Raw genomic sequence first — 13,134 nt, forward strand, 5'->3', positions numbered from 1 at the left:
AACTGTAATCCGACGTTAATCGAGCCTTTGACCTTGCGGTTATGGTGCAGTCCTCTTACCAAACTACTAATCAATTGGAAGGCTCAACTAAGGTTTTATACTTGAAAGACGTAGAGGAAATCATTATGTAGTAAATTACAATCAGCCGGGTAACTACAGTCCTGAGGGGGACTGTTTTGGATGGCATTAACTGACATCTAGACAATCTGTGCGGAGGCTATATCGTCAAAGGCAAGCGAACTGTGTAAAACCTGCAGTAGATGATTTTAGGTCTCTGGTTGTTGACCTGATGGGTCAACGACGACTTGATCTTATTGGCCGTCAATTGGTTAAGCCATGACATTGTTGGCCGCAAGGACGTTAAAACGTAATCCGTTTTTTGTTTGTCAAATGTCTGTTCGCCTATTATTTATGAAATTAATCGCTTTGTCTGTTGATTGCCTGAATTGTTAATGTCGTCAATAAGTCGTGATATTTTGTAACTAAAACAGCTTTCCTTGCAGGGCGATTCGTTGGTGGTAGTCGGTACTGTAGGTAACCCGCACAGGGAAGTCCCAGTTGATTATGTAGTTAGTTTGTGAATGACTATGGTATTCAGCAAAGTGATTGTTGATATCACCATTTTTGTTAGCTCTTTGGTAGTCGTATGTCGTATGTTTGCGGACCTACAACTCAGTTTATAAATGTATGCATGTTTTTCGAGATATAAACTGCTGACAGAAATGTAAGCATATTTCATAATTGTTTCACACTCGTGACCATTAAATATAATTTTGCGTGGCTTGACTAACTGTTTTATTTTGTTTTTAGGGACTGCAGCTCCAATCTGATTACACATATTTCATCTACTTCTCTTGTGTCACTAACCTCGTTAACGACATTGTAAGTTGCAGATGTCTTATCTTCACAAGAGAGAGACTGTAGATATTAGGAAAGTCAACATCGAAGTCCAAGTAAATTTAAATATCATACCCATGTACTGAGTTAAGAAAAGAGTTTGAGCACGTGGCTTTGAAATTAGAAACTATACTCTTTTTTGGATTAATTTTCTACCTCTTTTTGATCATTATCCGGCCAATCTCAGTACTGCTATTGATCAAGAAAGCAGTTTTTCAGTATTTAAATTTTCTGTTTTGTTTTATTTTATCCTCGAAGGAGCCTCAGAGAGAACCGGATTAGCAAGATTGATCAGGTTGCATTTAATAACACAAGAAATTTGAAACATCTGTAAGTGAAACAAAGGCGTGTTCGGCGTGTTTTGCCACATTTTAGTCATGCTTGTGTTCTCTGTCTTCTTAAAACGTTCATTTGTTTTAAATTTAGATATCTTCAAGAGAATCTTTTAGAAGAACTACCTGATGAAGTGTTCATTGGCTTATCGAAGCTTAAAATACTGTAAGTCAAATGCCAGCAGATATTCAGTGACTATCTCAGTTCTGTTTCAGAAACTACTCTTCATCAGACGTCACAAATACAAGGAAACAAAAAACCATATTGCTAAATTTATCCCAAAACTGGTGTATAAAGCAGTGCATGTGTTTTAATAATACATTCAACGGTTGTTCCACATCATCAAATATTACCAATAGAAGTTCCTTCTTCAGTGTTAAGGACTGATACCACCTTTTCATCCAACGAATTAGTTGTTATTTTAATAACAAAAAACATGATGATTGGATAATGATATTCCAGATTTTGATTGGCTTAGCTGCTATAGGATATATTACGCATTATCACCATGCTCGAAAAATAGAAACTTTTTTTTTTTTTATTTTAACTTCTTCTGGTCTTTCTTGAAGAATGAAAGATCAATTATCCTTTAGGCGTATGTTGAATATGGAATAATTATAGGCTATGAAGCGCTACGCACCTCGGCTATCTGTCATCTCCAACGCACACTCCTGGAATAATAACATGCCTCCTTTTCTTAAAAGGTACCTTAATGGCAACAGGATTCAGAAGTTGTCTTCAAAGACATTTGCTGGACTTTCCTCCCTGCGGAAGTTGTAAGTTGAATTATGGCAACAAAAGTACTGCACGAAATGGTGACGATTATTATGATCTATAAATAGTTTCGGCTGTCTGCGATTAATGAAAGAGTCACACCTGGCGCAAAGTTCCCCAAAAAAGATTTTCTGTCTTCAAACTACAACTGCTTGAATATTTGCGAAAAATTATTTGCAAGCTTAAAGAGAGAAAAGCACTTTGCTGTTAGAGCGGGCGAGGACATCGACGAATTGATGAAAAATTTAAAAGTATTAGCTAATTAGTTAATTTTCCATGTGCGCTTTGGCTCATCATCCTACATGAATTTTAAGTAAAATATTTAAGGGATAATCCATACATTAACCTTTGATTGCATTTCAAATATACACGGATATTTGTTAGTGGGCGTTATTTAATCTCCTAAGCTCAGAGTTAACCTCGAGCTTCGTTATTAGAAAATTATTCACTTTCCAATAAAAAGAATTTCCAGGGACAAAAACGTGTTTTTTTTTTTTGCCTTTGTCACTTACTGAATAATACATAGTTCTCATTTATTCACCAGGTTTAAAATCTTCCATCACATTTATTCTAATGTAGTCCTCTTTAAGATACAAAAAGGGACGATCTGTATTAATTGTAGATTGCACTTTTTAATTTTAGAAATCTTCAAAATAACTCTGTCAGTATGAAAAACCTTCCACCAGACGTTTTCAGTGGACTTCAAAGTCTCAAGGAAATGTAAGTCAGAATTACAAGTGTACATCTTGTCGAAATCAGTGAAGTGTCTTCTGCCTACAGTGTATTTATCTGTACAGTTTAAGTTAATGCATGTAAATAGCAATTTGCAATTTGTTAACTATACAGTCACATGCTACATATCTAAATCACAGTTCTGATTGATGAGATAAGCTTTCGGATAAAATAGTTTTATTGGATATAGTTTTCGTTTTCGTATCAGCTAATCATAAAATTTTTATTGACTTCTTTATTTTCATTGTTTAGACATCTGGATGAGTTTATGCTTTGTTGTTATGCTAAGAAAGCAGTGCCCGGTGTTCGTTGCCATTCACCCAAAGACGAGTTTTCCAGCTGTTCGGACCTAATGAAAAACAGGGGTGTTCAAGTTTGCGTCTGGATTCTGGGACTTTCTGCTCTTATTGGTAATCTCTTCGTCATCTTAATGAGGGTGATTGTGAATGAAGACAATAAAGTACACTCTTTTCTATTGACAAACCTGGCGATTTCAGATCTGTTGATGGGTGTGTATCTTCTGATCATTGCAATCAAAGACGTACAGTGGCAAGGTGAATATTTTAAACATGATTATAACTGGAGATCCGGCACGTTATGTGCAGTTACTGGAGTCCTATCAATGGTATCAAGCGAGGTCTCTGTACTTATGTTGACCCTCATCACAACTGATAGACTCATCTGTATTGTCTTCCAATTTAGAGTCAGGCGAATGAACCGCAAAACTGCTTATAGTGTTGTTGGTGGAATATGGTTTTTTGGAATAATGATGTCAGTTATTCCAACCCTTGGTTTGCATTACTTCTACGACAGTAAACGCAATATCGGATTTTATGGAAAATCAGCCGTCTGCCTTCCTCTTCAACTTTCAACAGAAAGGCAAGCTGGCTGGGAATACGCCGTCGGTATTTTCATTGCACTTAACTTTGCTTCGTTTATCTACATTCTCACTGCATACATAATTATGTTCTTCACGGTTAAGGGCGTTTCAAAACAGGTGAGGTCAACAAACATGAACAGAGAATCTCAAATGGCGCGAAGAATGGTGTTCATTATCCTAACTGATTTCCTGTGCTGGATGCCTGTGATTGTTATCGGGCTTCTATCTCTGCTCGGGAAATTTCATGATCCTGAAAAACAAGCTTACGTGTGGATTGCCGTGTTTGTTCTCCCGGTGAACTCGTCTATTAACCCCATACTTTACACATTCTCCGCTCCACTCGTGAGAAAAAAAATTGGTCAAAAGAGAGATTCATTGTGCAGTATGATAGACGAGCTACTACAACGGTCGAAGAGAACCCCAGGTTTGTTATACACCTTGTCATAAACATACGAGAATGCTTTCCTTTAGGGGTTAAGGATCAATTTTAAAAACAACGTGTGATAAAAAAGCATCGCGAGAGCGATCACACGCAGCTGAGAATTTCTGTAACATGAACTTTGACAGTTACGTAATGATTATATAAATGTTGCAAATTGAAAGAAGTCGTCAGGGGACTCTTAGCCCTTTTGAATTTTTGACAGATTAAGTGAACGCAAAAAATGATTTTTATCACCTAAGGTCGGCCTTGTGCACATTCAGTTCTTTGTGATCGGCATTTTAATCTCTAAAGTTCTAACATTTTAAATAAAAACCAACATATCAGTTTATTCCATAGAAACATGGACGTGTTCTGTTAAAAAAGGAGGTATGATAACTCTGATAATTAATATACATATAATCGCACGAGGCCGAGTAGAATTAATTGCGCGACGAGTTCAATTTGTGAAAACTTGAAACTATAGTAGTATCCCGCTAACTGAAACTGCAAAAGGAAACAAAAAGTAGTTTGACTTTGCGGGGTTAGTTTTGGCTGGGTGTAGTCTGAAGGACATTTTCATACATTTCAATCACCGTATTAATGAAGATTAAACATGTTAAACCTATGTTCTGACATTCAGTTGAACTTCGCCAACCTAGTCATTTTTAAAATAAACTTCGAATTATTGGGGTAAATTTAAGTCAAGGGAAAGTAAAATTAGTTCTAGTTTAATTAGAGCGGGAAGTTCGAGTTAACTGATAGTAAATGACTAAATAATGGTTCAAATCCATGTAGGGGAAATCGCATTTTTTTCGAGTTTATTTCGGGGAGTTCGAGTTAACCGAGCTGGAGTTAGTGGGATTCTACTACACTGTACTGTACTCGATCCTTGATTCTCATTGAAAACTCATTTTTATTACGTGTTTATAGCAAATAGGGCAAAAGTTTCCTAAAAAATCGAGGTACTTCGAAACAACAGTCTTCCGCCGGAGTAAAGGCACTTGCTCCAGCGTAAGCACAAGAACAACAGCAACGACAACGAGAATTCAATTGTTTCTTAGCAAAAAAAAAAAAAAAATGAAACTGGGTGATTGGTATGAACATGTAATAAGATAAAAAAAACAAAAAAACAAAAAAAACAAAAACAGAAACAAAAAACAAAACAAAACAACAACAGCAACAAAAAATAAGTTAAGTTAATATCGGTGTAAACAAAACAACAATTTAACCAAATTGTAGGCTTCAATTAATCAATTGATTAGCCTGTGCTGTGAAACTGTCTACCGCTCGCAAATCACACAACACTTATCAATAAAAATAGCCAATGTGTGTCCAAAGTCGGGAGGACTTTCAAAACAATTTCTTCCACTAAATTTGACCTGTTCCTTTCTCCCATAAGAAGCTTACCGTTGTTTGCCTTGATCGTTTGTTGTAAAACGCCGTCGTGCAATGAAAGCGCTAATGGTCGCCATGAATGACCCGTCTTGCTATCAAACAAATCCATCAGGCTCGGGCCGATCTACGTTTTTAGCTTCCAACACAAATAATGTTTTGCTGTTTCTTGGAAGACGCGGTCCAAATTAACCTTTTGGGATTTTCTTTCAAGCGGACACTTTATTTCCATGTATTTTTGGCACAAACAAACGGGGTTAAAGTCAAATTGTCATTGTGACACAAATGAAGGAACCAACAAGACACAGAAGGAAAGGAGTGCTCAACCAATACCTAGCAACTATTCTTGCCTCCATGCGAATCAGGAGGAAATTATTATGTTCCGTGTTAAAAAGTAAAAAGAAAAGTAGGTTTAGCTTGACATTCACTGTTTAGTTAAAAGCAACCAGCAATATTGATAAATCAACATCATAATAGCAATAATAGGGCTCCCCGCGGGCTCATAATAACAATAATGAGCCTCTCTCTGCTAGAAAACTATCCAAAAGAAGAAGGACTTCTACAAATTACCTCATAACTCCTAGAAAAAACATCATTGGGAGACGATAATTGTTTTTCACGCCAAGTTTCACACCAGAGTATTTATTTTTCCTTTACACTTAACGCCTGAAGCTAAACCCTCTTTCACAACCCAATGCTAATCTAAACAATGCAACTGAGGTAACGTCATACTAACCATAGCAACTATGAGGGAGCACCTCACTCCCCTCGGGCACTAATAATTTAGTTAAATGATGTTGCGCCGATATTACTCTACCCTGAAAATAAATAAATAGCCCTTGAGCCCATTTATTAGTGTTGTGAGCGCGTAGTTTTAAGAACTTGTACAAATTGTCTTAGACCTGATGTCAGTTACTATCTATCATAGTGTATTTGAAACATTCTAGCGTTCGTTTTATGACCGACCGACTAGCTGCTATGATAATTGCTTTTAATATCTTCCCCGTTGCAAAAACGCTGTTTTGTCTGCGTGTTGTTTAATTTTAGCAACAAGGGAAGGCAGACTGCACCGTCGAAACGTTGCTGTCCTAAGTGATTCGCAAAAGACACTAGCAACAAGTGTAAACCCATTACCAATACCAAGCACTTCAACGGGAACATCAGATGACCTATCGGAATGCGTGGGACCTAAGTCGGATTTGCAGCTGATGGAAGTGCCAAACATATTTTCAGTAGAGACATCGTCCTCAGTGGTAAGTCAATTGCGATGACCATGATCTAGAGTTAACGTATTCCGTGTGTACACTTCTTTTACTGTAGCTCAATTTACCAGAATGAACATTAATTTTGAGGGCCTTGTCAGTGTAGCAAAAGATTCAACTTGTCGGAAAAAATTTTGACATTGATAGATGTATTTCTTTCAGTCATGATTAGTGACACAGGCACACTCGGAAAACAAAAATTCGAGTTCTCCTAGCTGGAGTCAATTACTAGTGCGGATGCTCAACAACTGAGGTACGGGAGACTTGTGGGAGCCAGGGCCGGGTGGGTACTTTCTGTAACCATTTTCAGCGTTCCTAAACATCTTCTTCAGCGATATATTAAATCCCTCAGCTGAAGATAGTTTACTGAGGATAGGGAACACGCAGATAGTGCGAGAACATCCTTCGGAATGCAGGCAACGACTGCAGAAAACACCTACTTGAACCGGGGGAGGGGGGATTCTGCTCGCGGCGGTTTTCAATCTGAATAACTTTTTTAATAGTTAAGCAAACCCCCTGAAACTTGAGGAAGTTTTCAGAAATTTACCTGAAAGAAAACTTGAAGTGGTCGGTTACCGTAAATTTAGTTTAATGTTACCATGGCAACAAATTTTTGACAGGACGTTTTTTCAGAAAAATCCCAGAAAATCCCTCTTTTAATGGTTTTTAGCTCATATTAGCGTTCTTTTAGTGGTTTTGATTACTTTCGTTCAATTTCTGCACTTTTCCGAAGTTTTGGGGAAATCCAGAAAGCCATGATGGCGGATCCAAGATGGACGCCATTTGGCAATCATGACCACGTCATATGATGTCATCAATTCTCGCTGCGGCCCTCAAAGGAAAAGTCTCTTGGCGTACTCTCTATCCTCTAAGTCTCCTTGTCAAACTTTTATACTTCCGAAGTTATAATATTTATATGTATTTTTCGGTCAGTGACACAGCCTACTCAACACGCATCAAGAATCATTTGTGTGAAGAAAATAAAGCTATTATCGGATGAACTAAACATCACCTACGTAAACTGCGGTTCAACCAACAGGCAGATTTTACCTTCTTTAGTTAAGTCTGTGTTAAAATATCTTAACATAATTACGAAATAATTCTAAAACATCACGCGAAAGAAATCAACGTAATTCTTGCAACTTTAAAACAAAACAAATTATGATATTATCTGGTATATTTGTGGAAACGAAAATCGGAGAACATGATAAAAGTTAACTTTTTTTTTCGTTGCAATCCATTCCGACCCAGTCAGTCTATCTATGCCCAGAAACAGTTATCAGCAGTTTTAGTACACTGCAGTGTTAGTGGACAATTATTTCAAGATTGCTGCCAATACAGAAGGTTTTTTGGGTTTCTAAAATGAACCAGCATTACTATGGCCGAGTACTTCCGAAATGAGCTTTCCAATTTGTTTTAACTTAGGAACAAAGAAATGTTTAGGTTGCTTACATTGTTTGAGGTTCTCACAACCACAGCGGTCCTTTATTTTCTAGGCTTTTGTTGTTGCTTGGGCTGGAAATGGAGTACGGCTGATAAAACATTTCTCGAAGGGAATGGAGGACGACTGGAGGAGGGAGGCAGAACTAGTAAAGGAACTTAACACAGGAAATGGACATCCAAATATCCTCAAATACTTCTGGCATTGTAGAAGTATGTTTAAAGCTAAGGTCTTCACATCCATAATAGGACATAATTATAGAATAAGATATAATAGAAACTTTTGATTAAACATTTGAAGATTCAGATGACACGTTTAAAGAAGCACGCTCAACCAAGAAGCATTACGCGCCTTTGTTGTTGTTCTCATCTGGGGTCTTCAGGGAAACTCATATCGAGGAGTCAAAAGCACAAGCGCTAAGTGAGATAGTTTCGCTCTCCGCGGAAATGCTGTTGAATATGGTAATGGTAATGAGCGGTGTTCCCTGTAGAAGTTTCTTTTAGCGCTGGATTTTCTTCTTTAATACTAATTGAACGCCATTTATGGTTTGGAAGATTGCTTGATTGTCACTGAACAAAGCCATGTGTTTAACTGTGGCTGGAGTTTTTTTTAGATCTCAAAGTTCGTACCTCAGGGTTATGCGCTTTGTTTACTTACTATTGTTTATTAGGCTTCTTGCTGTTTCATTTCAGTGCGCGGTTCGATGACAGTATGTAAGGATAAGCTTTTAACCGTATGATAATCACTACCTGGCAGCTTTTGTATTGCCGGGCCCGGCTATTTGTTTTAGTGGCAAGATGTTTTGGTTATCGGCGGTGTAATATTAATAATTTATTCGTTTTCTTTCCAGATGTTGTGTTTCTTATCATGGCTATCTGTCTTTTGATCCTTTCTTTAGCATATTATTGTAGCTTCTTTGAAAGCTATGCAATGCGTTAAATTAAGGGTTTAAGTCCTCTTTTAATAGCTACTGTTGTGTTTTTGTTTTCGTTTTGCTCCGCTCTGTAACTTTGAGGTTTGTGTTGCGGGAGCCTATTATTTCCCCTGTGTTTTGATTACGCCATATTTGATTACGCAATTCTGCTGTGTAGGCATTCTCGTCACTCTAGGAGTCCTTCGACCGTTAGTAAATTCTGCGACATTTTAGGCAATGGTCGGACAAGACCGCGGTTTCGATCCTGATCTTGTAGTTGTCTTCAGTTCTCTAGAAAAAATAGAGATGGTTAATTATAACCCAATCTAGACCGGAGGGAAAGGGTATTCTGCCTGCGGCAACTGTGAACATGAACTCTTTTTTTGATATTTGCGCAAACGCAATAATAATAATAATAATAATAATAATAATAATAATAATAATAATAATAATAATAATAATAATAATAATAATAATAATAATAATAATTAAACGGGGTGCGTTCTCACAAAAGTGGTCTTAAGAACGGCCCTGTATAAAATATATAAATAGATATGAATAAAATAAATAAAATTTACAGACATTACTTTTACAATGATAAAAGATAAAAGGATAAAATAGCTACACTGCTATACATAAAATTATAATTTAAAAAGGTAATAATTGGATATCAACAAAATACTACAATAAAAGCTGCACTTTGTTTCTTTCTTGTTAGTCTTCAGAAAATAGACAATCCCTTTTTAAGTTGGAGAAAAAATTATTTTTCTTCCGGTCCTGTAACGTTTATGTTGTTAGCTCAGGTGTTGGTTTAGTTTAGGCGCTTTCCCCGAAGTTTTGAGAAATCCAGAAATCCACGATGGAGGCTCCAAGATGGCCTCCATTTAGCAATCATGACTTAATTACCGCGTCATATGACGTCATCACCCCCTCCCCGGTCTAGATAGAGTTACGTGGTGTTGTCCTACTTTATTCTAGCTATAGAGTTGTCAGCAGTTAATTACCGCCATGTTTTTTTATTTTTCTTTCTAGCTGAGGAGTGTGCATTAAATTACAATCGAAAGGGATTTCCTCAGCTCACGAAAAGTTCATTGTAAGTGAAACTCCATTTTTTTAATAATTTATTTTCTCTTATTCTTCTCAGCCACTTAAATATGGCCAGATTTTCGTTTCTCGTCAGTGGCTCGATTAAAATCAGGTCTAGAAATGAAGAGAATTGTAAACAGTTTAACTCGCGATAGGACCCTATGACTTTTTTTAATTTTCTGTCATGCTTAAACATCAATAAATTAATGGTAGTTAACAGTTTGTCTGCACCACGTTAAGGCCACATGATACCCACTCACTAAATGTTTTAATCAGGGATAGGTTTACTAATGCAATTAGTGTTAGCGTTACTGGTTAGGTTTAGGGTTGTTGGTGAGTGCATACTATCAAATTTAAAAAAGGATGGCCGAAATCTTGCAAATTTACTTTAAAGCAATCAAGCTGTTAGTTACTAATTCGTCCTTTCAATGTCATTTGTGGATCATTTCTTCTGAACTGCAGCTATTTCTTCATATTCGTTCACTTATCAAGCGCTAGTCACTGAATAGTTAGATGCAAATTTAGTTTAAGGAATTTCAATAATATTTCGTATCCAAACCTTAAAAGTGGTATTTTCTTCTGAACGCAGTTTATTGTGCTACGACTTCACCTCAAGCACTTCGCTGGACGAGTATTTGAAAAACCGTAAATTTGTTCTCAACCTTGACGCTCTGTTTGCTGTGGCCATGGACTTGCTCTTCGCTTTACAGTACCTGGAACACAAAGGCGTTGTCCATAACAACATTACAACATCCAGTGTGTTGATAACAAGAGGATTAAGGGTACGATTGATGAAAAGAGTAAATCTCTGAGTGCTAAGATATATTCCCTTAAAAAACGTAATTATATTAATGATAACGGCAACAATGAATACAGAAGGCTTCAGAGCACTTAAGAGGTTTGTTAACATTGATTCTCAGGGCCTTGAGACGCCGGCTTTTAATCGTTTAATTTTGTAACGGAGGAACAATCACACATTAATTTTTCTGTGTAGTTGTTAGCATAACATCACATGAAGTAACATAACAGGGTAACAAGGTAAAAAAAATCAGTTGACAATAAATGAAGATAAGAACTGATTTTCCATGTAGGAGAACGAGGAGAATAATAGGGAATTTATGTCCCTATTAAACTTTATTAAAGATTTGATCGCTCTGACGTTAGGTGGAAGACTATTTCACAACAGTGTCCAACTGTACCAGAAACTGCGTTTTAAAATATTTAGTTTGGGGCTGAGGCAGGGAAAATTTGTTCTCTGTGTGGAACAACTGTTTTAGAGAGATTCTGTCATGCAGCTAGAGGCTGGTGTCAGTATTTTTTCTATTCATCTCAATCCCATTATATACACGAATTAAAATCAGTTCTAAACTTTTGCCACTTTCTAAACTCGGCTTATTCGACTTAACATAAAGGCGTTAGCGTGGCCGAGTGGTCAGGGTTTCCAGGTCTGGGTCCAGAAACTCCAGGTTTAAGCCACTCTCTGACCACTAGCTGAAGTTCTTTTATAGTCAAACCTCGAGTTGAAACTGTTCTGCCAGTTTAGAAGTTTTGGAATTTTGCAAAAGATATTTTTCGGTGTTAAATTGTGAAGGCTCGTCCAGACTAACACCTTTTATCATAATCACTTACCGACAGTTACAAGACTGTTATTCAATTAGAATGTCGACTAATCTAAATCGTATTTGTCGTTTCATTCACTTGTGTCATGCAGATACCTCCAATAGCAGCTGTCTTAGGAGGGTTTGGCTCGGCTCAGCGTGTCTCTCTGGACTTTCCTGAATGTAAAAAAAATGGCCACTCAGTGAAGGATATTTTGGGGCAAAACATTCTTCAGTTTGGTTTTGTGTTATCTGAGTTGATGAAGAATTGCCGCAACTCTGAAGACTTCGAAGAGGTATGAATGTCACACAAGCAGAGTCACAGCATAAAAGTGCTAACTAAATAAAGTGAGACTAATGTAAAGGCAGGTGTTTGTGTTAGACCGCATGACCAAAATACCAATAATGCTGATAACATATTTATACAAAGCGCTCATTCAAAAATGTTCATGGCGCTCAGCAATCAAAATGTAACATAATATACATAAGTGAAAGGTTTAAAGATTATAACAAATTATAAAAAGCAACTTAGGGAAGCGCTTTGCCAAATTTTAAGCGAAGGTGCCTTTTAAGCTACTTTTAAAACCTGGCGCTTGGATCAGTTAGAGAATATAACATTCAAACTCTTTACGACTGGCAAACACATGAGATTATTTTGGGTTATTAATTTCCCATTTCCTTGCTTTCTTTGTCAAGCTACAAGAAGTTATGCATTTATGTTTCGAACAAGACCCGGATGTTCGACCGGACGCGTCACAAGTTCGAGGACTCGTGGAGGATCTGTGGTACCAAAATGACGTCTGGGATACTTCTTTGTAAATATGAGGAACTTTGTTTCTTCACTGACGAGATTATCTAATCTCCAATTAAGAAAATCCAGTGAATTGTAAGAAACGGCTCGTATTATTTAAATCTTTTTTGACAGTCCAGTCACTAATGTCAATCTTTATTCTTAGACTAAACTCATTGAACAAAATATACATTTTTCGACGAGAAATTCATTTTACTGTCAAATACTTGCTTGTCGCCCCATTTATTTCTGTAATCTCAAAAGCGGCATACAGTCGAACCTCCCTTTGCCACCGCCTGTCGTATGCGACCACCTCTTATAAGCGACCACTTTATTCAAAATACCAAAAGTTTTCAAGTCAAATCACTATAGATGGAACCTCTCATAGGCGACCACCTCTCGTAAGCGACCACCTCCCGTAAGCGACCACTTTTAGAGATGATTGTTTAAAATTTTCTATTAATTTGTTTTTAACCTCCCGTAGGCGACCACTTGACACGGCACAATCTGCTGTTTCTCTCACGGGCGGAAATGAACTGTAACATATTGGCCCACATCATTACAGCGGATGCCGTATTATTAAAAATCTCTCAGCCGGAGCTACCGGAAGTGTCT

The 13,134-nt window shown here is 37.2% G+C and overlaps 1 protein-coding gene across 1 annotated transcript in view; it reads left to right on the forward strand.

The window, feature by feature from the left end:
* Positions 1-12,730, forward strand: part of LOC146489713 (uncharacterized) — a 71,580-nt gene extending 58,850 nt beyond the window's left edge. Inside the window, exons 45-56 of the mRNA XM_085104053.1 lie at positions 811-882; positions 1,156-1,227; positions 1,324-1,395; positions 1,935-2,006; positions 2,647-2,724; positions 2,989-4,040; positions 6,477-6,682; positions 8,188-8,344; positions 10,078-10,138; positions 10,721-10,913; positions 11,843-12,025; positions 12,426-12,730. Of these exons, the coding sequence (XP_084960179.1) occupies positions 811-882; positions 1,156-1,227; positions 1,324-1,395; positions 1,935-2,006; positions 2,647-2,724; positions 2,989-4,040; positions 6,477-6,682; positions 8,188-8,344; positions 10,078-10,138; positions 10,721-10,913; positions 11,843-12,025; positions 12,426-12,548 (2,341 nt within the window). The 3' untranslated portion in view covers positions 12,549-12,730. The remainder of the gene's footprint in view (positions 1-810; positions 883-1,155; positions 1,228-1,323; positions 1,396-1,934; positions 2,007-2,646; positions 2,725-2,988; positions 4,041-6,476; positions 6,683-8,187; positions 8,345-10,077; positions 10,139-10,720; positions 10,914-11,842; positions 12,026-12,425) is intronic.
* Positions 12,731-13,134: the final 404 nt, after the last annotated feature.

The sequence above is a fragment of the Pavona decussata genome, unplaced genomic scaffold (assembly GCF_977016875.1).
Source record: "Pavona decussata unplaced genomic scaffold, jaPavDecu1.1 SCAFFOLD_4, whole genome shotgun sequence".
Taxonomy (NCBI): Eukaryota; Metazoa; Cnidaria; class Anthozoa; order Scleractinia; family Agariciidae; genus Pavona; species Pavona decussata.